The sequence below is a fragment of the Bos grunniens genome, chromosome 2, assembly GCF_055505025.1.
Source record: "Bos grunniens cultivar Pamir isolate PY7600 chromosome 2, Bosgru_T2T1.0, whole genome shotgun sequence".
In the NCBI taxonomy this organism is placed as follows: Eukaryota; Metazoa; Chordata; class Mammalia; order Artiodactyla; family Bovidae; genus Bos; species Bos grunniens.
Window position 1 is genome coordinate 3,214,287 of NC_141166.1, and position 23,048 is coordinate 3,237,334.

General features: G+C 53.6%; 1 protein-coding gene across 1 annotated transcript; it reads right to left on the reverse strand.

Annotated features, from left to right (window-relative positions):
* Window positions 1–7,488: 7,488 nt before the first annotated feature.
* TAS1R2 (taste 1 receptor member 2) lies at window positions 7,489–22,657 on the reverse strand. The gene is made up of 6 exons (XM_086364773.1): window positions 21,459–22,657; window positions 17,980–18,280; window positions 15,814–16,581; window positions 14,416–14,625; window positions 9,763–9,886; window positions 7,489–9,007 (listed from the first exon to the last, which is right to left on the reverse strand). The coding sequence occupies exons 1-6, from the start codon at window positions 21,638–21,640 to the stop codon at window positions 8,079–8,081; spliced, it is 2,514 nt and encodes an 837-aa protein (XP_086220899.1). The 5' UTR covers window positions 21,641–22,657; the 3' UTR covers window positions 7,489–8,078.
* Between the last annotated feature and the right edge of the window lie 391 nt (window positions 22,658–23,048).

Below are 23,048 nucleotides of genomic sequence, written 5' to 3' on the forward strand. Positions count from 1 at the left end.
TAGATGTTTTTCTGGAACTCTCTTGCTTTTTCCATGATCCAGTGGATGTTGGCAATTTGATCTCTGATTCCTCTGCCTTCTCTAAAACCAGCTTGGACATCTGGAAGTTCACAGTTCACGTATTGGTGAAGCCTGGCTTGGAGAATTTTGAGCATTACTTTACTAGCATGTGAGATGAGTGCAATTGTGCGGTAGTTTCCGCATTCTTTGGCATTGCCTTTCTTTGGGATTGGAATGAAAACTGACCTTTTCCAGTCCTGTGGCCACTGCTGAATTTTCCAAATTTGCTGGCATATTGAGTGCAGCACTTTCACAGCATCATCTTTCAGGATTTGAAATAGCTCAACTGGAATTCCGTCCCCTCCACTAGCTTTGTTCGTAGTGATGCTTTCTAAGGCCCACTGGACTTCACATTCCAGGATGTCTGGCTCTAGGTGAGTGATCACACCATTGTGATTATCTGGGATGTGAAGATCTTTTTTATACAGTTCTTCTGTGTATTCTTGGCACCTCTTCTTAATATCTTCTGCTTCTGTTAGGTCCATACCATTTCTGTCCTTTATCGAGCCCATCTTTGCATGAAATGTTCCCTTAGTATCTCTAATTTTCTTGAAGAGATCTCTAGTCTTTCCCATTCTGTTGTTTTCCTCTATTTCTTTGCACTGAAAACTGAGGAAGGCTTTCTTATCTCTTCTTGCTATTCTTTGGAACTCTGCATTCAGATGCTTATATTTTTCCTTTTCTCCTTTGCTTTTCACTTCTCTTCTTTTCACAGCTATTTGTAAGGCCTCCCCAGACAGCCATTTTGCTTTTTTGCATTTCTTTTCCATGGGGATGGTCTTGATCCCTGTCTCCTGTACAATGTCATGAACCTCAGTCCATAGTTCATCAGGCACTCTATCAGATCTAGGCCCTTAAATCTATTTCTCACTTCCACTGTATAATCATAAGGGATTTGATTTAGGTCATACCTGAATGGTCTAGTGGTTTTCCCTACTTTCTTCAATTTAAGTCTGAATTTGGCAATAAAGAGTTCATGATCTGAGCCACAGTCAGCTCCCGGTCTTGTTTTTGCTGACTCTATACAGCTTCTCCATCTTTGGCTGCAAAGAATAGAATCAGTCTGATTTCTGGCTGGCACCTAATTCCACCAGGTGCAGTGTGCCACCCATTACCCTCAGTGCTCCTTTCAGACAAAGAGTGACTTTTGCCTCTTATGAATTTATTCTGTGAGGTTTTCCCTACAGCAGGGTGGGTCAGGAGGGATCTGACAGATGATGAGGGTACCGAAAGGGGACGGGAGCATACTAATGACAGTTTGAAAAGCTCACCGTTTTGCCACAATCTGAAAACAAACTGAGACAAGGCATCTGGGTAATGACCAACCTAGACAGCATATTAGAAAGCAGAGACACTACTTTGCCAAGAAAGGTCCGTCTAGTCAAGGCTATGGTTTTTCCAGTGGTCATGCATGGATGTGAGAGTTGGACCACAAAGAAAGCTAAACGCTGAAGAATTGATGCTTATGAACTGTGGTGTTGGAGAAGACTCTTGAGAGCCCCTTGGACTGCAAGGAGATCCAACGAGTCTGTCCTAAAGGAAATCAGTCCTGAATATTCATTGGAAGGACTGATGCTGAAGCTCCAAAGCTTTGGCAACCTGATGCGAAGAGCTGACTCATCTGAAAAGACCCTGATGCTGGAAAAGATTGAAGGCGGGAGGAGAAGGGGACGACAGAGGGTGAGATGGTTGGACGGCATCACCGACTCAATGGACATGAGTTTGAGCAAACTCTGGGAGTTGGTGATGGACAGGGAGGCCTGGCGTGCTGCAGTCCATGGGGTCATAAAGAGTCGGACACGACTGAGCGACTGATGAACTGAATGACAGTCTCCGCCTCCACATCTCCTTGCCCGTCCATTGGCCGTAATCATGGCCGTTATGTGATCCGTCAGTGTCAGGCCGGGTCATGTGACTTCCTCTGGCCAATGAAATGTGGCCACTGCAAACAGAGGCAGGCTGTGCTTTCTGCCTCCGCTGCTCCCTCTGCCGTGAGAGTTGCCTTTTTCAAAGCAGGCTTGCTCCTTCAGCCTGGATCCTGAAAATAAGATACCCGGAGAAGAGCTGAGACCAGCCCACAGCTCCCTCGTAATGCGAGAAGGAAAGAAATCTTTGCTTTTGTAAACCATTTTGTAAATCTTTACAAATCACTTTGTAAATCTTGGCTTCTGTAAATCCAGGGAATGCTTGTCACGTAGCATAATCCAGCAAACACTGACTAATACAACAGCTAGCCTTTCTACAGCAATTACCATGGGCGAGGCACAGTCTGCATACATAACCTGTATTATCTCATTTGACGCCCACAGCAACCTTGATAAGATGGTTCCTATTATTGTGTTGGCCAAAAAGTTCATTCATGTGGCTTTTTCCATCATGTCTTACAGAAAACCCAAATGAATGTTTTGGCCAACCCAATGTATTAGCCTTGTCTCACAGATGAGGGTGGTAAAGCTCTGACACATTAAGTGTCACATCCAGGTTCGTAATGGGCAAAGCTGGGATCCAAATGGAATCCATCCACCTTGAATGACACAGGATGGCTTTTCTCCCATTTTACAGATGGTGAAGCTGAGGCTCTGAGGGGAGACCACACTTGCCCAAAGTCACACGACTGGAGCCAGTCCCTTTACATCATGGGGCCCACTGCAACTCAGGCAGGGGGTGAGGACCGAGGTCTCCCCTCTTTGAGTCCGTAGCCTCCCACCGGGTGCCTTGCCAGGGCAGGACCGCTGGCTCTCGGATACCCCCAGTCACAGTGATGCTGGGATGCCACCCTCCATGAGCCCTTCCCTCCCCGTGAAGCCCACGCTTACGTTTCAGGAGCCCAGGCGCCCCTCCTGCGCACAGCGGCTGCGAACAGCGCATCTGCCCAGGCTCTTCAAAGCCTTTTGACACTTGCTAATATCCTGCCGCTTCTGTGCACCGCAGGTCTGGTTTGCATTAGCACCTCAGGCCCCGCGGTGGTCAACACAGGCCCTGGGCTCCATCCAGAAAGTGTCAGACTCTGCTGGGGCTCTTCTGACTACTTATCTGACGTGGAACATCGAATGGTTTGATCTGCCAATTAGGCACCCCCGGAGCTGCTAACTGGAAGCAGATGGGCCTGTGTATTACCATGTGGAAAACTCCGCACGCCTGTCTTCCCGGCAGAAGGGGCGTGTGGGGCCCGGCGCTCCTCTCTGGCCCGCCCCACAGCCCTCGACGGCGGCAGGCTGTGTGGCCTCCTGGGGGAGTCCCGGGGTGTGTGCCGGGGGTGTGAGCTTCAGGGAGAGTCAGTCTCATCCCCCGCTCCCAGAGAACCGGAGAGAGTCCGCTTCTGGTTACATGTGGAGCCAAGGGGTGGCCCACCCTGGTGCTCTCAACCCCAGAGCATCACAAGCCTCTGCCAGTGCCCTCCAGCAGGGCCCAGGAGACCTGCATGCAGCGGGTCAGCGCCGGGCACCGGGCTGGGCCCCGAGCCTGCCCAGAGCAAGCAGGGAAATGAATGCCTTCTGGGGCCCCTTCTGACCCTTAGGTGGCCTGGACCCACCCACCCACAGCTTCCCCAGCCTGTGGCCGCCTGAACCAGGAGCCCCTCATGCCCCCGGGGCCAGGCCAGCCCCCAAAACCGGGAGCCCCTCATCCCCCCGGGCCAGGCCGGCCCCCAGGAGCCCTCGGACGGCCCCACGTCCCCGGCCGCCTCGGGCTCAGCCGCGTCTACGCTCACCAGGAAACGCTTCTCAAAGGGCCTCCCTGCCTCCTCTCTCAGAGCATGGGGCCCGCCCCCTCCCTTCAGAAGCCCAGCAAGCCCCGCTCTTCGGTCCAAGCCCAGGCGCCCTACACCCAGTGGGCTCTGCCAGGTGTCCTGCTGAGAGCGCCACAGCACAGCGCGCGTCACCCTCACGCGGCCCCAGGACCGGCCCCCCAGTCACAGGAGAGGACTGACCCTGGGGCTCACTGCGGGGCAGGCTGCCTGCTCTGCCTCTCTAGGCCTGAGTCTCTGTCTCTCTCCCACCCCTCCCCCTCCTCCCTCCTGTCTTCTGTCTTCTCAGTCTCTCTCTCCTCTCCCTGCCCTCAGCCCCTTCCCCCCCACCCCACAGCTCACCTCCCACTCTCAAGCCCGGCTCATCTCCCCTATCCCCATTTCGGGCCTGCCCGCCCTCCAAGCCTGCCTCGCCTGGCCGGCCGCAGAGAAAACTTGGCCCCTGGAGATGAAATTGGACAGGTGAGCAGGGTCCGGACTTTGAGGGGTCTGATTGGCACACAAAGCGGGTGGAGCATGACTGTACGTCACTCAGTCGGCCAGAGTGTGGATTTAGGGGAGGATTACAGGGACCTCGGGCTTCCCTTGTAGCTCAATCAGTAAAGGATCTGCCTGCAGTGCAGGAGACCTGGGTTTGATCGCTGGGTTGGGAAGATCCCTGGAGAAGGAAATGGCAACCCACTCCAGTATCCTTGCCTGGAAAATCTCCTCCTGGGACAGAGGAGCCTGGTGGGCTGCAGTCCATGGGGTCGCAAAGAGTTGGACACGACTGAGTGACTAACACTACAGGGGCCTCGGAGAGGGAAGTTGAAGAGGTCCTCACGGAGAGAGGGTCATGGGTCAGAGAGTAAGGAGGGGACCCAAGGAGAGGTCCGCTCGGTGGTCACAAGCAGGTCCTACGAGCCATCGGGAACCTTTGCCTATTTATCTGTTTCTCTTCATTCGTTCATTCTTGGCTGTGACGGGTCTTCGTTGCCGCGTGCGGGCTCGCTCTGGTTGCAGCAAGCACGGACTCCTCTCCTTTGAGGTGTGTGTGCTTCTCACAGTGGGGGCTTCTCTAGTTGGCGAGCACAGGCTCTAGGGTACTTGGGCTTCAGCGGCCACAGTGCATGGACTTAGCTACCCTGTGGCACGTGAGGTCTTCCCGGACCAGGGATTGGACCCATGTTCACAGCACCGGCAGGCAGATTCCGAACCACTGGACCACCAGGGAAGTTCTAGGTAAGAAATTTTAGACCAAAAAAAAAAAGAAAAAGAGACAATCCAGGGAGGACACAAGAGCTGTACCCCCTCAGTTACTCCTTGAACCCAAACCCTAGCTCCCACACTTACGAGCTGGTGACCCTGAGCAATTTAAAACTCAACATCTCTGAGCTTCAGTTTCCTCTTCAGGAGGGTAAGGATGCTTTGGGTTACAAGGGGCAGAAACCCAACTCAGACCATCTTGAACGATAATGGACTTAAATGGACTCGTGAAATGGGAGATCTCAGAGGCGGGGCTGCCTGTAGGCAAGATCCACCATCTCAACAATTTCCAAGGACCCAGTTTTTGCATCCTTCCACTTGGCCTCTAAGGCTGACTTGCCTTGCAGTCCTGCAAGAAATTCCCCCGGCTCCCGGGTCGACAGCCTTGCTGGCTCCTAAAGAAAGACTCTGTCCCAGCAAATGTCCTGAGGGTCATTCTGATTGGACCAATCCAGGTCATGCGTCCACCCCAGAGCCAATCCCTGCAGCCAGGGGAAGGGTGTGTGTGGATTGGTTGGCCTGAGTCACCCGCTCCGTCCTCCAGAGCCAGGACACAGTCAGCTTCCCTAGAACCACACAGAGCTCCCTTGGGAGTCCAGGGGCTGCCAGGGAGGGAGAGGGGGAGGGATGCTGGGAGGTATCCGAGGTGGCCAGCGAGGGTCACTGGTACCCATCAGGCAGGGTCATCATGGGGATTAGAAATAACACGTATGAAGCACATAACGCCCAGGAGGTGCTCCTTCAGAGGCCATTCTTTTTGCTATTATATATGAAAGACCTTCATGAGAAAAAGGAATGAGTCTAATGTGTGGTCCCAAAGGATAAAACTAGCAACCATCGATGTTTTGAAATCCCAGAGAGCTGGGTTTTCATTCACTCTAAGAAGAATTTTCTAACAACTAGCATTGTCCTCAATGGGCCTCCCATCACTGGAGGGGAACAAGCAGGGATTAAGATCTCAGCTTGGGGTAGCTACAGAAGGAGGTGAGCAGCAGATGCCTCTGAGGTTGGGGTGATTCCAGGATTCTCTCTCTAATGGTGGTCTAGAAGGCAGAACCAGGAAAAATGAGGTCATTATCTCTTAGAAGTGTTTAAACCAAAGCGTCAGAAGCTTGTGAGAAAAGAGAATTAAGAGCTTAAAACTCCCTGAGCCCCTGAAAACCTGGTCCCCAGGGCGAGGAGGCCAAGACTTAGACACATCCGTGAACAGACTGTGCAGAGCCGCTCCCTGGAAGCTCAGGGCCCTAAGTGGGCTCAGCCGAGATGCTGGGCTCCCACTGGAGGCGAGTGGAGGGGACAGAGAAGGGATGGTCACGCTGACGGTCCATCCCTGGGTCTTCTCCCCACAGTCTCCAGCCCTCAAGCTGAGCCCCAGGAATGTGGGCAGAGAAGGCCGGTCACAGAGGTGAGGGGCAGCCCCAGGCAGCCTGAGGAGAGGGGAAGCCAGCCCACGCAGGGGACACAGCAGTGGCCAGCGGGGAAGATGAGGTCAGGGTCCCCCACACCTAGCCCCTTCCACACCTGGTCCTGACAACCAGCCACCTGTTCCCTTCACCCATCCTTCGCTCTGCAGCCTGCCCACCTCCCCCCCGATTCCTCCCCACCCCAACTCAAACTTCCTGCCTTCCCAAGCTTCTCTGTCCTTCAAAGCTCTTTTCAAATGTCAGCTTCCCCCAAGGTCTTCCCTGGTAACTACATTCACAAGCCATCTCCCTAAACTTTGAAGCCCCCACCCTCCAGCACACCAACGTGCCCCCCGACCGCAGCCTACATGATAAGGTTCCCCTCCACCAGCGTTCCAGGCAGGGCGCCCTGGGTCTCACTGCACAGAAGGTCACATTCCAGGGGTGAGCTGTGTGGGGTTGGGGACATTTCATAGTCTCTTTGAGTCTCCTTTTTTCCCATCTGGGACCCATCCCAACCCGCGGATCAAACTCCAGTCTCTTACATCCCTGCACTGGTAGTTGGGTTCTTTACCACTCGTGCCCCCTGGGAAGCCCGTACACCATGGGCACCAGGGTATAAAAAGGGAGCACAGCTTTATTTTGTCCCTGACGGTTCTGGCGACGTGGATTTGCAATGCTTGGCATTTACTGTGTACCTAATATATGCATTGGGGCTTCCCAGGTGGCTTAGTGGTTAAGAATCTGCCTGCCAATGCAGAAGCCGCAGGAGATGCAGGTTCAATCTCTGGGTCGGGAAGATTCCCTGGAGGAGGGCATGGCAACCCACTCCAGTATTCTTGCCTGGAGAACCCCCATGGACAGAGGGGCCTGGTGGGCTAGCGACCATGGGGTCACAAAGAGTCAAACGATACTGAAGCGACTTAGCACACACGCACACACCCACAGTAGCAATGCTGGGACTGAAACCAAGATCTCCGATTCCACGTCTCTGTTCTCAGGGGACCTCTGGAAAACAAGGAGGAAACTCATCTGTTTCACCCAAGTAAGGTTTATTCACAAGCATTTATGTGCTCAGCTGTACTCAGAGATAACAGAAAGGCTGGGCCCTCAAGCTCCGGGAGAATCTGGGGGATGAGACTCGGACACACGGACAGCGAGTGAGCGAGGCCGGGTGGCATTTTCTGAGCTCCCATCCGCCCCTCGCTAACCCCAGCCCAGCCCACCAGCAGGCATCCCTTCACCAGGAGTCAGCAGCCGGAACCTGCAGGAGCCCACCGTGACCACCAGATGGCGGCTGCAGGCTGCCAAGCTGGACTCCGTCCTTGGAAGCCGGTAGGTCACCTTGGGTGGTTTTCTAGGATGGAGTACAGCACCTGGCAAGCTAAACAGCTCAAGGGAAAGAGATAAAGGGCAAATGTACCTAAGCATCCATCACTGGGTGGGCAAAGATGGCCAGGACACACAGAAGCCTGGAGGGACAGCCCATCAGAGACCAGGCCCAGGCAGCAACAGGCGAGGGTGGCTCCCCTGCCACCACCTGGCTCCATCTGGAGTTGAGTGAGCCCCCTGGCCTCCACCTCCCGACGCTCAGCCCCACGTCCCAGAGGGCAGACAGTGGAGCCCTAGTCCTTCCGCATGGTGTAGCCCTGAATCACACTGTTGAAGTAAGCCGGGGTGTTGCGCTCCGGGTAGAAGAGAATCATGTAACACTTGGGGCCGAAGTAGCCCAGGCTGATGCCCAGGAGGTTCAGCACAGTGACCAGGAGGTCTAGGATGGTGACCAGCACGCCATTGTAGACGGCCATGAAGGTGCAGAGGAAGACGGAGGAGGAGAAGTAGAAGGTCATGCAGAAGGTGATGAACTTGGCCTCGTTGTAGTTGGTGGGCAGCTCCTTGCCGGTGTAGGCGAAGCCGAAGCCCAGCACGGACAGGAGCAGGTCCAGGCTGGTGTTGACCAGCAGCCCCCGGTGGTAGTTGGGGTTGCAGGACAAGATCATGATCCTGGGGTCATCGGGGTCCACGCGAGTGGTGGGCATGGTGGTCGTGGCCAGGACGCTGCTGGCCACAATGACCAACTTGAGCATCACGACGCACGCCACAAAGACATAGGGCCCATGGTAGCGGCCCCAGCAGCCGTAGGCGCGCGGGAGGCGCCGGGCCATCTTGAAGACGCAGACGATCTGGAAGGAGCGCACGGTGATGCAGGAGATGCAGATGGTGAAGCAGAGCGTGAAGAAGGCCTGGCGGAAGATGCAGGACCACACCGTGGGCGGCCCCACGTACACGGGCACCGCCGTGTACGCCATCAGCAGCGGCGCCAGCATCAGGAAGCACATGGGCCCGCCCGCCGAGCGGACCACGGGCGTCCGAAAGTGCCTCCAGAAGATGATCACGATGGCCAGGGTGCTGAGGAAGCCCAGGGCGGCCAGCATGACCACGACGATGGTGGGGGCCTCGTCCCATTCGAGGAAGGCCAGCTGCCGCTTGAAGCAGGAGGTGTCTTTCCTGTGGGACCACTCGGAGCTTGGGCAGGGCTGGCAATCAAATTCATCTGCAAGAGCCCAGGGCAGCTCCTGTCAGCTAAACACGCCTTCTCAGCACCCACCTTCTCCAGGGCTGCACCAGGCCTGGTCCCCGTCGGAGGGAGACAGAGCTACGGGCCACCAATGCTCACTGAGTCCCTGACACCCCCTGGCTCATCAACCCCTCACAGCAACCCCATTTCACAGATGAGGAAACTGAGGGTCAGCTAGTTAAAGTCACAAAGCCAGGAGAGTTACAGAGGCAGGATTTGAACTAAGGTCTCCCTGACTCACTCAGTTGGTAAAGAATCTGCCTGCAGTGCAGGAGACCCCAGTTCAATTTCTGGGTTGGGAAGATCTGCTGAAGAAGGGATAGGCTACCCACTCCAGTATTCTTGGGCTTCCCTGTTGGCTCAGCTGGTAAAGAATCCACCGGCAATGCGGGAGACCCGGGTTCAATCCCTGGGTTGGGAAGATCCCCTGGAGAAGGGACAGGCTACCCACTCCAGTATTCTGGCCTGGAGAGTTCCATGGACTGTACAGTCCATGGGGTCGCAAGGAGTCGGACACGACTAGCGACTTTCACTGACTCCTGGACTCAGCCTAACAACTGTAATCTTTCTTTCCAAGATCTCATCCTCTGGTGGGAGATATACAGTCCTCAGTCCTTGGACACCTGTGTCCCCGGGGAGACTGCCAAGACTCTGCAAAGGGGAAAGGCCTGAGGGAGACCCCCTCAGGGCAGGGCAGGTGCAGGGCCCGTGTGTGGACCCTGGAGTCATACCTAAGGTTTGGTTGAGGAAGGTGCCCGGGAGACAGTCAATACACTCGAAGCAGCAGGGGTGCAGGCCCACCGGCTTTTTCTTCTGCCCAGGTTGGCAGCTTCTGGAGCACATAGACACAGGGATCTGGGGGGCGGAGGGCAGAAGACCCTGAGTCCTCCTTCCCGCTCTCTGGGGGCCCCTCCTCTCCCATCGCATCCCCAGAAGGATGCTCCCAGGAGGGAAACTTGGCCCTGTTGAGGAGGGGCAGGTGCCAGGACTGCGGCTGGAACTGGACCATCATAGAGATGCTCTTAGCTTTGCCCAGCAAAGACCTAATCTACCTTCTTCAGGACACAGCACTCAGCTGCTGAGATGGAGACCTTCTGAGGTTGCTGAGTAAACAGTGTGTGACTCTGGAGCTCCTAGAAGTCCTCTTATTTCTGGGAGGGTGGGGGGGGAGGTGGAGAACTTGCCTGAGGAAGGATCTGGGAGATGGAGAGAATGAGACCCTGGATCCAGCCTTGCCTGAAGCCTCACGGTCAACCCTGGAGTCTTCCATGATGCAAGGCAATAAGTTAACTTTTTATTTATATCACTTTCTGTCACTTGCCACCAGGAGTCCTACTTAATGCAGCTTTATGGAGGGGCAGGGTTGTCTGGAGAACAAGAGCCAGCAGGCAGTGGCCACGTCTATAGGTTTTACTGCTGTATTCCTTAGAACAGAGGAGGCCGCCAATGACTGTTTGTTAAGTGAATGAATTACAAGTAGAGGAAACAGTAAGAGCAAGGGGGTGGACGAGAGGCAGGGGTTGGCATTTTCAGAAAGAGGGTGTGTCTAAGCCTGGCTGAAGCCAGGATGCTCTGGGAGAGGGTGGGGAGAGTGGGAGGTTGGACTAAGACACTAAAAATGTAGGGTCAAGGGGCCTCAGCCATGCATGCTTCTTGAGTGGGGAGTGGCCTGATTAGATTCGGGTTGTATAAAAATTATCCTGGCTGCGCGTCACTGGAGCGGCAAGCGGCCAAGAGGAGCTACCCCATGTCCAAGGTCAGTTGCAGTGGCTGCGCTTTGCTGGAGCAGCCGTGGAGAGATACCCCACCTCCAAGGTAAGACAAACTCCAGTAAGACAGTAGGCACTGAGAGAGGGCATCAGAGGGGCAGACAGACTGAAACCACAATCACAGAAAACTAGCCAATCTGATCACATGGACCACAGCCTTGTCTAACTCAATGAAACTCAGCCAGGCCATGTGGGGCCACCCAAGATGGACGGGTCATGGTGGAGAGGTCAGACAGAATGTGGTCCACTGGAGAAGGGAATGGCAAACCACTTCAGTATTCTTGCCTTGAGAACCCCATGAACAGTATGAAAAGGCAAAATGATAGGATACTGAAAGAGGAACTCCCCAGGTCAGTAGGTGCCCAATATGCTACTGGAGATCAGTGGAGAAATAACTCCAGAAAGAATGAAGGGATGGAGCCAAAGCAAAAACAATACCCAGTTGTGGATGGGACTGGTGATAGAAGCAAGGTCCGATGCTGTAAAGAGCAATATTGCATAGGAACCTGGAATGTTAGGTCCATGAATCAAGGCAAATAGGAAGTGGTCAAACAGGAGATGGCAAGAGTGAACGTCAACATTCTAGGAATCAGCGAACTAAAATGGACTGGAATGGGTGAATTTAACTCAGATGACCATTATATCTACTATTGTGGGCAGGAGGCCTTAGAAGAAATGGAGTAGCCATCATAGACTACAAAAGAGTCCAAAATGCAGTACTTGGATGCAATCTCAAAAACGACAGAATGATCTCTGTTTGTTTCCAAGGCAAACCATTCAATATCACAGTAATCCAAGTCTATGTGCCAATCAGTAACGCTGAAGAAGTTGAAGCTGAATGGTTCTATGAAGACCTACAAGACCTTTTAGAACTAACACCCAAAAAAGACATCTTTTTCATTATAGGGGACTGGAATGCAAAAGTAGGAAGTCAAGAAATACCTGGAGTAACAGGCAATGGCCTTGGAGTACAGAATGAAGCAGGACAAAGGCTAATAGAGTTTTGCCAAAAGAATGCACTAGTCATAGCCAACACCCTCTTCCAACAACACAAGAGAAGACTCTACACATGGACATTACCAGGTGGCCAACACTGAAATCAGATTGATTATATTCTTTGCAGCCAAAGATGGAGAAGCTCTATACAGTCAGCAAAAACAAGACCGGGAGCTGACTGTGGCTCAGATCATGAACTCCTTATTGCCAAATTCAGACTTAAATTGAAGAAAGTAGGGTAGACCACTAGACTATTCAGGTATGACCTAAATCAAATCCCTTATGATTATACAGTGGAAGTGAGAAATAGATTTAAGGGACTAGATCTGATAGACAGAGTGCCTGATGAACTATGGACGGAGGTTTGTGACACTGTACAGGACACAGGGAGCAAGACCATCCCCAAGAAAAAGAAATGCATAAAAGCAAAATGGCTGTCTGAGGAGGTCTTACAAATAGCTGTGAAAAGAAGAGAAGCAAAAAGCAAAGGAGAAAAGGAAAGATATGAGCATCTGAATGCAGAGTTCCAAAGAATAGCAAGAAGAGATAAGAAAGCCTTCCTCAGTTTTCAGTGCAAAGAAATAGAGGAAAATAATAGAATAGGAAAGACTGGATATCTCTTCAAGAAAATTAGAGATACCAAGGGAACATTTCATGCAAAGATGGGCAGAATAAAAGACAGAAATTGTATGGACCTAACAGAAGCAGAAGATATTAAGAAGAGGTGGCAAGAATACACAGAAGAACTATACAGAAAAGATCATGATCCAGATAATCATGATGGTGTGATCACTGACCTAGAGCCAGACATCCGGGAATGTGAAGTCAAGTGGGCCTTAGAAAGCATCACTACAAACAAAGCTAGTGGAGGTGATTGAATTCCAACTGAGCTATTTCAAATCCTAAACGATGATGCTGTGAAAGTACTGCACTCAATATGTCAGCAAATTTGGAAAACTCAGCAGTAGCCACAGGACTGGAAAAGGTCCGTTTTCATTCCAATCCCAAAGAAAGGCAATGCCAAAGAATGCGGAAACTACCGCACAATTGCACTCATCTAACATGCTAGCAAAGTAATGCTCAAAATTCTCCAAGCTAGGCTTCAACAGTACGTGAACCGTGAACTTCCAGATGTTCAAGCCAGATTTAGAAAAGGCAGAGGAACCAGAGATCAAATTGCCAACATCCACTGGATCATCGAAAAAGCAAGAAAGTTCCAGAAAAACATCTATTTCTACTTTGTTGACTATGCACTAACCCTTTGACTGTGTGGATCACAATAAACTGTGGAAAATTCTTCAACAGATGGGAATACCAGACCACCTGACCTGCCTCTTGAGAAATCTGTATGCAGGTCTGGAAGCAACAGTTAGAACTGGACATGGAACAACAGACTGGTTCCAAATAGGAAAAGGAGTACGTCAAGGCTGTATATTGTCACCCTGCTTATTTAACTTATATGCAGAGTACATCATGAGAAACGCTGGGGCTGGAAGAAGCACAAGCTGGAATCAAGATTGCCATGAGAAATATCAATAACCTCATATGCAGATGACATCACTCTTATGGCAGAAAGTGAAGAAGAACTAAAGCATCTCTTGATGAAAGTGAAAGAGGAGAGTGAAAAAGTTGGCTTAAAGCTCAACATTCAGAAACCTAAGGTCATGGCATCTGGTCCCATCACCTCATGGCAAATAGATGGGGAAACAGTGGCTGACTTTATTTTGGGGGGCTCCAAAATCACTGCAGATAGTGATTGCAGCCATGAAATTAAAAGACGCTTACTCATTGGAAGGAAATTTATGACCAACCTAGACAGTATATTAAAAAGCAGAGACATTACTTTGCCAACAAAGGTCCATCTAGTCAAAGCAATGGTTTTTCCAGTAGTCGTGGATGTGAGAGTTGGACTATAAAGAAAGCTGAGTGCCGAAGAACTGATGCTTTTGAACTGTGGTGTCGGAGAAGACTCTTGAGAGTCCCTTGGACTGCAAGGAGATCCAACCAGTCCATCCTAAAGGAGATCAGTCCTGAGTGTTCATTGGAAGGACTGATGTTGAAGCTGAAACTCCAATACTTTGGCCACCTGATGCGAAGAGCTGACTCATTTGAAAAGACCCTGATGCTGGGAAAGATTGAGGGCAGGAGGAGAAGGGGACAGCAGAGGATGAGATGTTTGGATGGCATCACTGACGCAACTGACGTGAGTTTGAGTAAACTCCGGGAGTTGGTGATGGACAGGGAGGCCTGGCGTGCTGCAGTCCATGGGGTCACGAAGAGTCGGGCATGACTGAGCGATTAAGCAACAACAGCATCTATTTTCCGGGATTAGCATGAGAGTTGAAGTCTTCAATCCACGCATGTCCTGAGCCCCTTGGCCCTGAGGAGCCAGAAAGCCCTGAACGTGGGCAGTTCTCCGTCAGGGAAGAAGGCCAGGACCCCAGACGATACACCCACTCATAGAGACGCCCCCAGTTATCAATAATGAACCCGGGTCAAAGGGCCCTCCCACCCCAGCTCCAGCCCTGGGGCCCCGCCCCAGGCCCCGCCCCCAGGCCCCAGGACCTTCCCACCCCAGCTCCAGGCCTGGGGCCCCGCCCCAGGCCCCCTGAGGCTGACCGTGTTGTTGGGGGTGTTCCAGGAGATGTCATGGATGTGCTTCAGCTGCCGCTTGGATGGCTGGTAGGAGGCGACGCTCCGAAAAGGGTTCTGGCTCAGGTCCCATTGCCACTGGATGATCTCCAGGTGCAGGGACAGGTCCCCTTTCTCGTTGAAGAAGATTTGGTGGCCCAGGAGGGTGAAGTTGACCTTCCTGATCTCCAGAAGCAGCTAGAGGGGCCCGAGGGAAGGGAAGTGGAGCTGGCATCAGAGGTCAGGCCAGACCCCGGAAAAACTCTACCAGCCCATGGGCCTTGATTTCCATGTCTATAAAACGGGGCTGATAAAACTGCAAAAACGTGGCGGTCTGGAGGCAGTGGCTGAGAGATCTGACTTAGAGCCAGATACGCCAGGGTTTTCGCAGCCCATCTACCTCCTGCTGTGAGGCCCTGGACCTGTCACTTAACCTCTATAAACCCGATTCCTCTTCGGCAAAGCGGGAGTCAAAAAAGCCTGATCTTCTGGGCTCTGAAGCAATCAGTGAGTGAATATCCACTAGAGGCTCAGAACAGTGCCTGGAAAATAGTCAGCACTCACCTCCTAGGAGACGCCAATATGATTCCTTTTCCCTGCAAGTCATTTTGGTCATCCCTCTGTGACCCAATACCTGGGGTTCAGAGTCCATTGCCTCTTCCACCTGCCTGGATCTTCCCTGCCCCCCTGGGTCCTGCCTGCCACCCCACACTTTGGAGCTAACTCTCGTTAGGAGAGGATAAAGATGGGGGTGGGAGGTGGCTGAGCAACAGAGTGGGCAGAGTTTCCAAACTGTGAGAAAGCCAGTGAACTGTTTAAGCAGAGATGTCTGACAGTGGGCAGAAAGTGTACATCTCTGGTCTGCATCTCCTCTGCCCGGCTAGGTCCTCAGTGAACCCTTCTCTGCTTTCCGAAGGCGCATGGCAGAATGCGCCTATGCACATGTGTAAACCAGGAACGCACAGCTTTCAATTCCAGGTCTGAATCAAGGCGAGGTAGAACTGGAACAAGAAGATCAATAAACCTGAGAGCTGATGGGACGCTACAAGCCCAGCCTCAGCGCCTTCACCCTGGCGAGGCTGTGTGGGGAACTGGGGCTCCCGCTGCCTGCGGAGATTCCTGCTAGAGAATGTCACCCAAATCTTGGTCCCAGGACAGATTCTCGTGGATGGGGATGATTAATTTTTAACAAAGGTATTCTGTTTTGTCACCACGAAGGACTCCTACGTGCCTGGAGGCAGGGCGTGCGCCCTGGTCTCTTCCACTCACTTGCCCAGAACCTCACCAGAAGGTGAGGCCGGAGCTGAGCGCTCGGTGGTCTCCATGACAACCACGGACTCTGCGCCTGCTCCCTGAGGCCCCTGGTACCCAGCGGCCGGACCTCACCTGCCAAGGGTAGACCACATCCCTGCGGCAGCCGCTCTGGCTGCAGCCCAGGAGACTGTGCAGCGCGTGCGCCACGGCATAGACGGAGGAGTACACGCTGTAGACCACGCGCTCACCGGAGAGCGTGAGGATGCTGTTGAAGGACTCGGTGGTGTTCAGACAGGTGTCGCACTCCTGGTTGCAGTTGGCACTGCTCCTGTTGACCGCGGGCCGACCCACCTGGGAGCGGCGCACGCGGAACTCGCTGAAGCCCGGGATGGGCACGCTTTGGGTGGTGATGCCCAGGAAGGTGCCGGCGCGCTGCAGCTCGGTGAGGTTGTGCAGCACCGGGTCGATGGCCCAGGACTCGGAGGCGATCCACACGGCGCCCGTTAAGTTCTGGCGCAGCACCTCGCGGAAGAAGTTGTGCAGGGCAAGCTCCGGCGAAAACACCACCACGACGCGCGCCATGCTCTGCTGCAGCTTGCCCACAATGGCCTCCAGGCGCTCCTGGTCCTGCGGCGTCATGGTCTGGTTGGGCTGCGGTGTGGGCAGCGTCTCCTGGAAGGCGATGCAGATGTCACCGTGCGCCAGGCGCTGGCTGAGCAGGTGGCTGTTCTCGCGGCCGTAGTCGTCGCCGCTGGCCAGCACGACGATCCAATTCCAGTGGAAGTGCAGCAGCATCTGCACTATGGCCTCCGTCTGGTGATCCGCGCCCGGCACGGTGCGTAGCACCGCGGGGAACCTGCCCTTGTTGCCCAGCTCGTCGTTGATGGCGCTGTACGTGATCTGCAGAGCGGAGGGTCCTCGGGCATTAACAGGGGCTTCCTCCTTCACCTCCCTTAAGCCTCCATCCAGGTTCCCCCTCCCCCCGCTTCACCTGCCACCCCCACCCCCGCCCCCGCAACGTGGCCCACCTCCCTTAACTTTGACTTGACTTTCCCTGACGTCCCTGGTGGCTCAGATAGTAAAGCGTCTCCCTACAATGCGGGAGACCCGGGTATCTCTGGGTCGGGAAGATCCCCTGGAGAAGGAAATGCAACCCACTCCAGGACTCTTGCCTGGAGAATCCCATGGGATGGAGGAGCCTGGTAGGCTACATACAGTCCATGGTTTGCAAAGAGCCGGACGACTGAGCGACTTCACTTTCCTTTTCCTTTTTCCCTTTCCTCCACTGCTCACTTCCTGTCACCCTGTATCACATCCTGATTTGCACTGGTCCCTCCGTCTGTCCCCCCAGAAGGTCAGCTCTATGAGGACAGACTTCTGTGCCTCCACAGCTCATCACCAACACCTGCAATGGTGCCTGGCTCGGCACGTGCTCAATACACACTCATTACATGAGTGAAAGAGTGAGTCCAGTCCTGACTGGATGTTTCAGGTAAGACTGTCAACATTTATTGAGCACCTACAATGAGTCAGAACCTTGGTGCTTGATGTCATAAAAACGACAGTAACAATTACAGTATTTGTAACTGCCCACTGTTGGCCGAGTCCTGTGCTAGCGGCTCTTTAACAAGCAGATATTTTATGCCATTTATGCCTTTCTGATCATGATGAGGAAACTAGAATAACAGCAGTAGTTGTGGCCACCAACTCCGCTCCTCTTGCTTGGAAAAGCTCATGGACAGAGGAGCCTGGTGAGCTACAGTCCATGGGGTCGCAAAGAGTTGGACACGACTGAGCGACTAACACACACACACACACAGTAATTCTACAGCACTTTTGTGAGGACCTGCCATGGGCAGACTCCATGCTAGGAAGCTATGCAGAGTGGTACAGGACGCTTTCTGAGCTTTCATTCTCGTGCAAGATGCTTTACATAACAAGGGCAACATTACTGACTACCTACTGTGTGCTAGAAATTCTTAGCTAGGGTGAATGCTTTAATCTGCAGACAGTCCAAAGATAGGACTCTTATCTCTCCACTTTAGAGATGCAGAAACTGAGGCTTGGGAGAGTTGAGAGATTGGCTCGAGGTCTCACAACGGCCAAGATTCAGAGGCAAGGTGCACACCAGGTCTGTCTGCCTCCAGAGCCTGAACTCTCAACCAACAGGCTGGCTGCCTGCCAGGGCTGGGGGGGATGTCCTGACCTTGCTTCTGCTCCCCCAGGCATCCCCTGTAGGTACTGGTCAGGGTGGTAAGCCCTCTGGACAAGCCCTCCTCGGCAGCCCCAGGGCCTCACCTGTGGAAGGAGGAAGAGGGAGAGGAAGTTGGCCACAGTCTTGGTGGACTCGGAGTTGTCGGGACCTATGATGGCCACCACGCGGGGCACATAGTGGCTGTAGTCCTCCTGGATGGGCAGGAAGTAGTCATCCTGTGACAGGAAGTAGAGCGCGGGCTGGACGTTGTTGGACATGTAGCAGGAGTCCACCATCTCGTAGCCCAGCAGCACGTTGGGCAGCAGGCTGCTGTCATTGTTGATCTCCTCCACCGCGAAGCGCATGGCCTGCATGAGGTTGTAGCCCAGCACCTTCATCTCATACCTGGAGGGGCCGCCGTGGGCGGGGTGGGCAACAGGTCCAGGGTGGGAAGGGGAGGGGAGGGGGGGCGGGTGAGCCAGCCTGTCCCTCATGCCTGCAGTAGAAAAACCAAGGCATCGCCCAAGAGGGAACCACTCCAAAGGGTGCTGGCGTCATTATATCATTTTCACCACTCCACAGCTCTGGGATCACCATCGTCCCTGTGACCACCTCTGACACCAGGACCTCTGTGGCCATCAGTCACTTACCACTTCTACCAGCACCAACATCCCTATGGCCTATATCATCACTCAATCAACGTCCATCAATGTGACCATCATCCTACCATGGCCTCCACCATCACCATCACCACCATGACCATCATCACCTGTTATTTCTATTGTGGATATCATCACCATTGCCATCATGGGCACCATGTCTGAAACCATGATTATCAATACCACTATCATAACCACCACCATCATCACCATCATGACCACCACCATCACCACCACCACCATCACCACCACTACCACCACCATCACCACCACCACCATCACCATCATGACCACCACCTTCACCACCACCACCATCACCACCACCACCACCACCATCACCACCGCCACCATCACCACCACCATCATCACCATCATGACCACCACCACCACCACCACCAATACCATCATCACCATCACCACCACCATCACCATCACCACCATGACCATCATCACCTGCTATTTCTATTGTGGATATCATCACCGTTGCCATCATGGGCACCATGTCCGAAACCATCATTATCAATACCACCATCATCACCACCACCATCACCACCACCACCACCACCACCACCACCATCACCACCACCATCCCCACCACCACCATCCCCACCACCACCACCACCACCATCCCCACCACCATCCCCACCACCACCACCATCACCACCACCATCACCACCACCATCACCACCACCATCACCACCACCACCCCCACCACAATCCCCACCACCATCACCACCACCACCATCACCATCACCATCACCACCACCATCACCACCACCACCACCACCATCACCACCATCACCATCACCACCACCATCCCCACCACCACCATCCCTATCACCACCATAATAATCACCACCATCACCATCACCACCACCATCACCATCACCACCACCACCACCACCACCACCAACACCATCATCACCTGCTATTTCTATTGTGGATATCATCACCATTGCCATCATGGGCACCATGTCCAAAACCATCATTATCAATACCACCATCATCACCACCACCATCACCACCACCACCACCACCATCACCACCACCATCCCCACCACCACCACCATCCCCACGACCATCCCCACCACCACCACCATCACCACCACCATCCCCACCACCACCACCATCACCAACACCATCACCACCACCACCACCATCCCCACCACCATCCCCACCACCACCACCATCACCACCACCATCACCACCACCACCACCACCACCATCCCCACCACCATCCCCACCACCACCACCATCACCACCACCATTACCACCACCATCCCCACCACCATCCCCACCACCATCCCCACCACCACCATCACCACCACCATCACCACCACCACCACCATCCCCACCACCATCCCCACCACCACCACCACCACCATCCCCACCACCATCACCACCACCACCACCACCACCATCACCACCATCACCATCACCACCACCATCCCCACCACCACCATCCCCATCACCACCATCACCATCACCACCACCATCACCATCACCACCACCATCACCATCACCACCACCACCACCACCACCACCAACACCATCATCACCTGCTATTTCTATTGTGGATATCATCACCATTGCCATCATGGGCACCATGTCTGAAACCATCATTATCAACACCACTATCATCACCACCACCGTCACCACCACCACCACCTCCATCATCACCATCATGATCACCACGAGGACCACCACCACCACCATCACAACCATCACCATCGTCACTACTACCACCACCTCTACAATCACCATCACCACCATCACCACCACCACCATCATCACCATCATGACCACCACCTTCACCACCACCACCATCACCACCACCACCACCACCATCACCACCGCCACCATCACCACCACCATCATCACCATCATGACCACCACCACCACCACCACCAATACCATCATCACCATCACCACCACCATCACCACCATGACCATCATCACCTGCTATTTCTATTGTGGATATCATCACCATTGCCATCATGGGCACCATGTCTGAAACCATCATTATCAATACCACCATCATCACCACCACCACCATCACCACCACCATCCCCACCACCACCATCACCACCACCACCACCACCACCATCCCCACCACCACCACCATCACCACCACCATCCCCACCACCACCATCACCACCACCATAACCACCACCACCACCACCACATCATCACCATCACCACCATCACCACCACCACCATCACCACCACCATCCCCACCACCACATCATCACCATCACCACCACCACCACATCATCACCATCACCATCCCCACCATCATCACCATCACCACCACCACCACCATCCCCACCACCATCCCCACCACCATCACCACCACCACCATCCCCACCACCACCACCACCACATCATCACCATCACCATCACCACCATCACCACCACCACCACCACCATCCCCACCACCACCACCATCACCACCACCATCCCCACCACCATCACCACCACCACCACCACCACATCATCACCATCACCATCACCACCATGACCATCATCACCTGCTATTTCTATTGTGGATATCATCACCATTGCCATCACGAGCACCATGTCCGAAACCATCATTATCAATACCACCATCTTCACCACCACCACCACCCTCACCACCATCACCATTGTCACTACCACTACCACCTCTACAATCACCATCACCACCATCACCACCACTTCCATCATCACCATCATGATCACCACCAGGACCACCACCACCACCATCACAACCATCACATCATCACCACCACCACCATCACTATCATCACCATCAGCACCATCACCACCTCTACAATCACCATCAGCACCTCCTCCTCCATTACCACCACCACCACCACCACATCACCACCGCCCACCATCACCACCCTGCCACCACTGCTTCCGGCCTTATCCTGGAGACTCACTCCTTGCACTTGGGCACCTTCAGGTAGTTGAGGTGGACAATGCCCTTCACATTGGCATGGAGGGTGAAGAGGCCACCGAGGAGGTAATCACCAGGCAGGAAGAACTCTGAATTCTCCGCTGGCTCAGCCAGGGTTTGCAGCAGGAAGAGCAGGGAGCAGGCTGCCCTGCCCTGGGGTCCCATGGCTGGGAAATGGAGGTCTCAGAGGTGGCTCTGCCTCCTGGAGAGCTGACAGCCTGACCCAGGGGATTTGCACAGACATTTACATACTGCTCCTGTTGCTGTCCACGGGGCAGGAAAGCACCTGGGACAGGTAGAGAGGTTAGTGGGCTCTGGGGAAAGAGGAGGCTGGGATTAGGATGAGCCTTCTGTCACTTGGATGAGATCACATCTTCCTAATGTTTCAAACATTTGGGAGCAAAGGACATTCAGTTCAGTTCATTCGCTCAGTCATGCCCGACTCTTTGTGACCCCATGGACTGCAGCACGCCAGGCCTCCCTGTCCATCACCAACTCCCGGAGTCTACCCAAACTCATGTCCATTGAGTCGGTGATGCCATCCAGCCATGTCATCCTCTGTCATCCCCTTCTCCTCCCCGCTTCAATCTTTCCCAGCATCAGGGTCTTTTCTAATGAGTCAGCCCTTCGCATTGGGTGGCCAAAGTATTGGAGTTTCAGCTTAAGCATCAGTTCTTCCAATGAATATTCAAGACTGATTTCCTTTAGGATGGACTGGTCGGATCTTGCAAGTTGCAAGGGACTCTGAAGAGTCTTCTCCAACACCACAGTTCCACAGCTGTGAAGGACATAGATGCTCCCGTTAGGAGACAGAGTAGGGGGACAAATGGAGCCCGCACTTGAGCCTGGCCCAGCTGGGGCTGGCACGCGGTCCTGTGTCCCACGCCTGGCTCATCGTAATTGTTCTAAAACAGCAGCCCCAATACTAAGAGTCAGGCATCACCCTGAGAGCTTGTCATCCACCTCTCGTTCACTGCTCACAATAACTGGGACTGTTGCCAACCCCATTTCACAGATGAGGAGACTGAGGCAGAGAAGCTAAGAAACTCACTGTCAGTTGTACAACCAAGAGAGCTGGGGTTCAAAACCTCAAGGCCTGGCTCTTAACCTCCATGCCATGTTACATCGAAAGGGCCTTGCTTTAAATATATATATATATATATATATATATTCATTTATTTGGTTTCGTTGGGTCTTGGTTGCAGCAGGCAGGACCGTCACTGAGCCAGGTGGGAGCTTTGGATCTTTCCTTGCAGCGCCAGACTCTCTGGTTGCGGTGCGGGGGCCCAGTTATGGCACTCCAGCTTAGCTGCTCTGCGGCATGTGGGATCTGAGATCTGCAACTAGGAATCAAACCCACATCCCCTGCACTGCAAGGTGGATTCTTAACCACTGACCACCAGGGAAGTCCTGAGGGCCTGGCTTTTGATAAAAGCAGCACAACAGCAGGCAAGAGATTGGGAGGTTGGGGGCAGGGACCGAGGGGCGGGCCTCTGTCATCCCGACAGTCCATCGGTCAGCTCTGCAGAGGGACGCTGCTGGGTGTCCCGTCGATCCAGCACCCAGGGGCAGG

Bases quoted from the DNA above. Each gene is read 5' to 3' on its own strand.
- TAS1R2 (XM_086364773.1), bottom strand. From the start codon at position 21,640: ATGGGACCCCAGGGCAGGGCAGCCTGCTCCCTGCTCTTCCTGCTGCAA. The intron at 16,582-17,979 runs GTGAGGCCCTGG...TCCGCTCTGCAG, and splicing joins CCCTCTTCCTCCTTCCACAG to ATCACGTACAGCGCCATCAA. The intron at 14,626-15,813 runs GTGAGGTCCGGC...GGGCCCCTCTAG, and splicing joins ATGTGGTCTACCCTTGGCAG to CTGCTTCTGGAGATCAGGAA.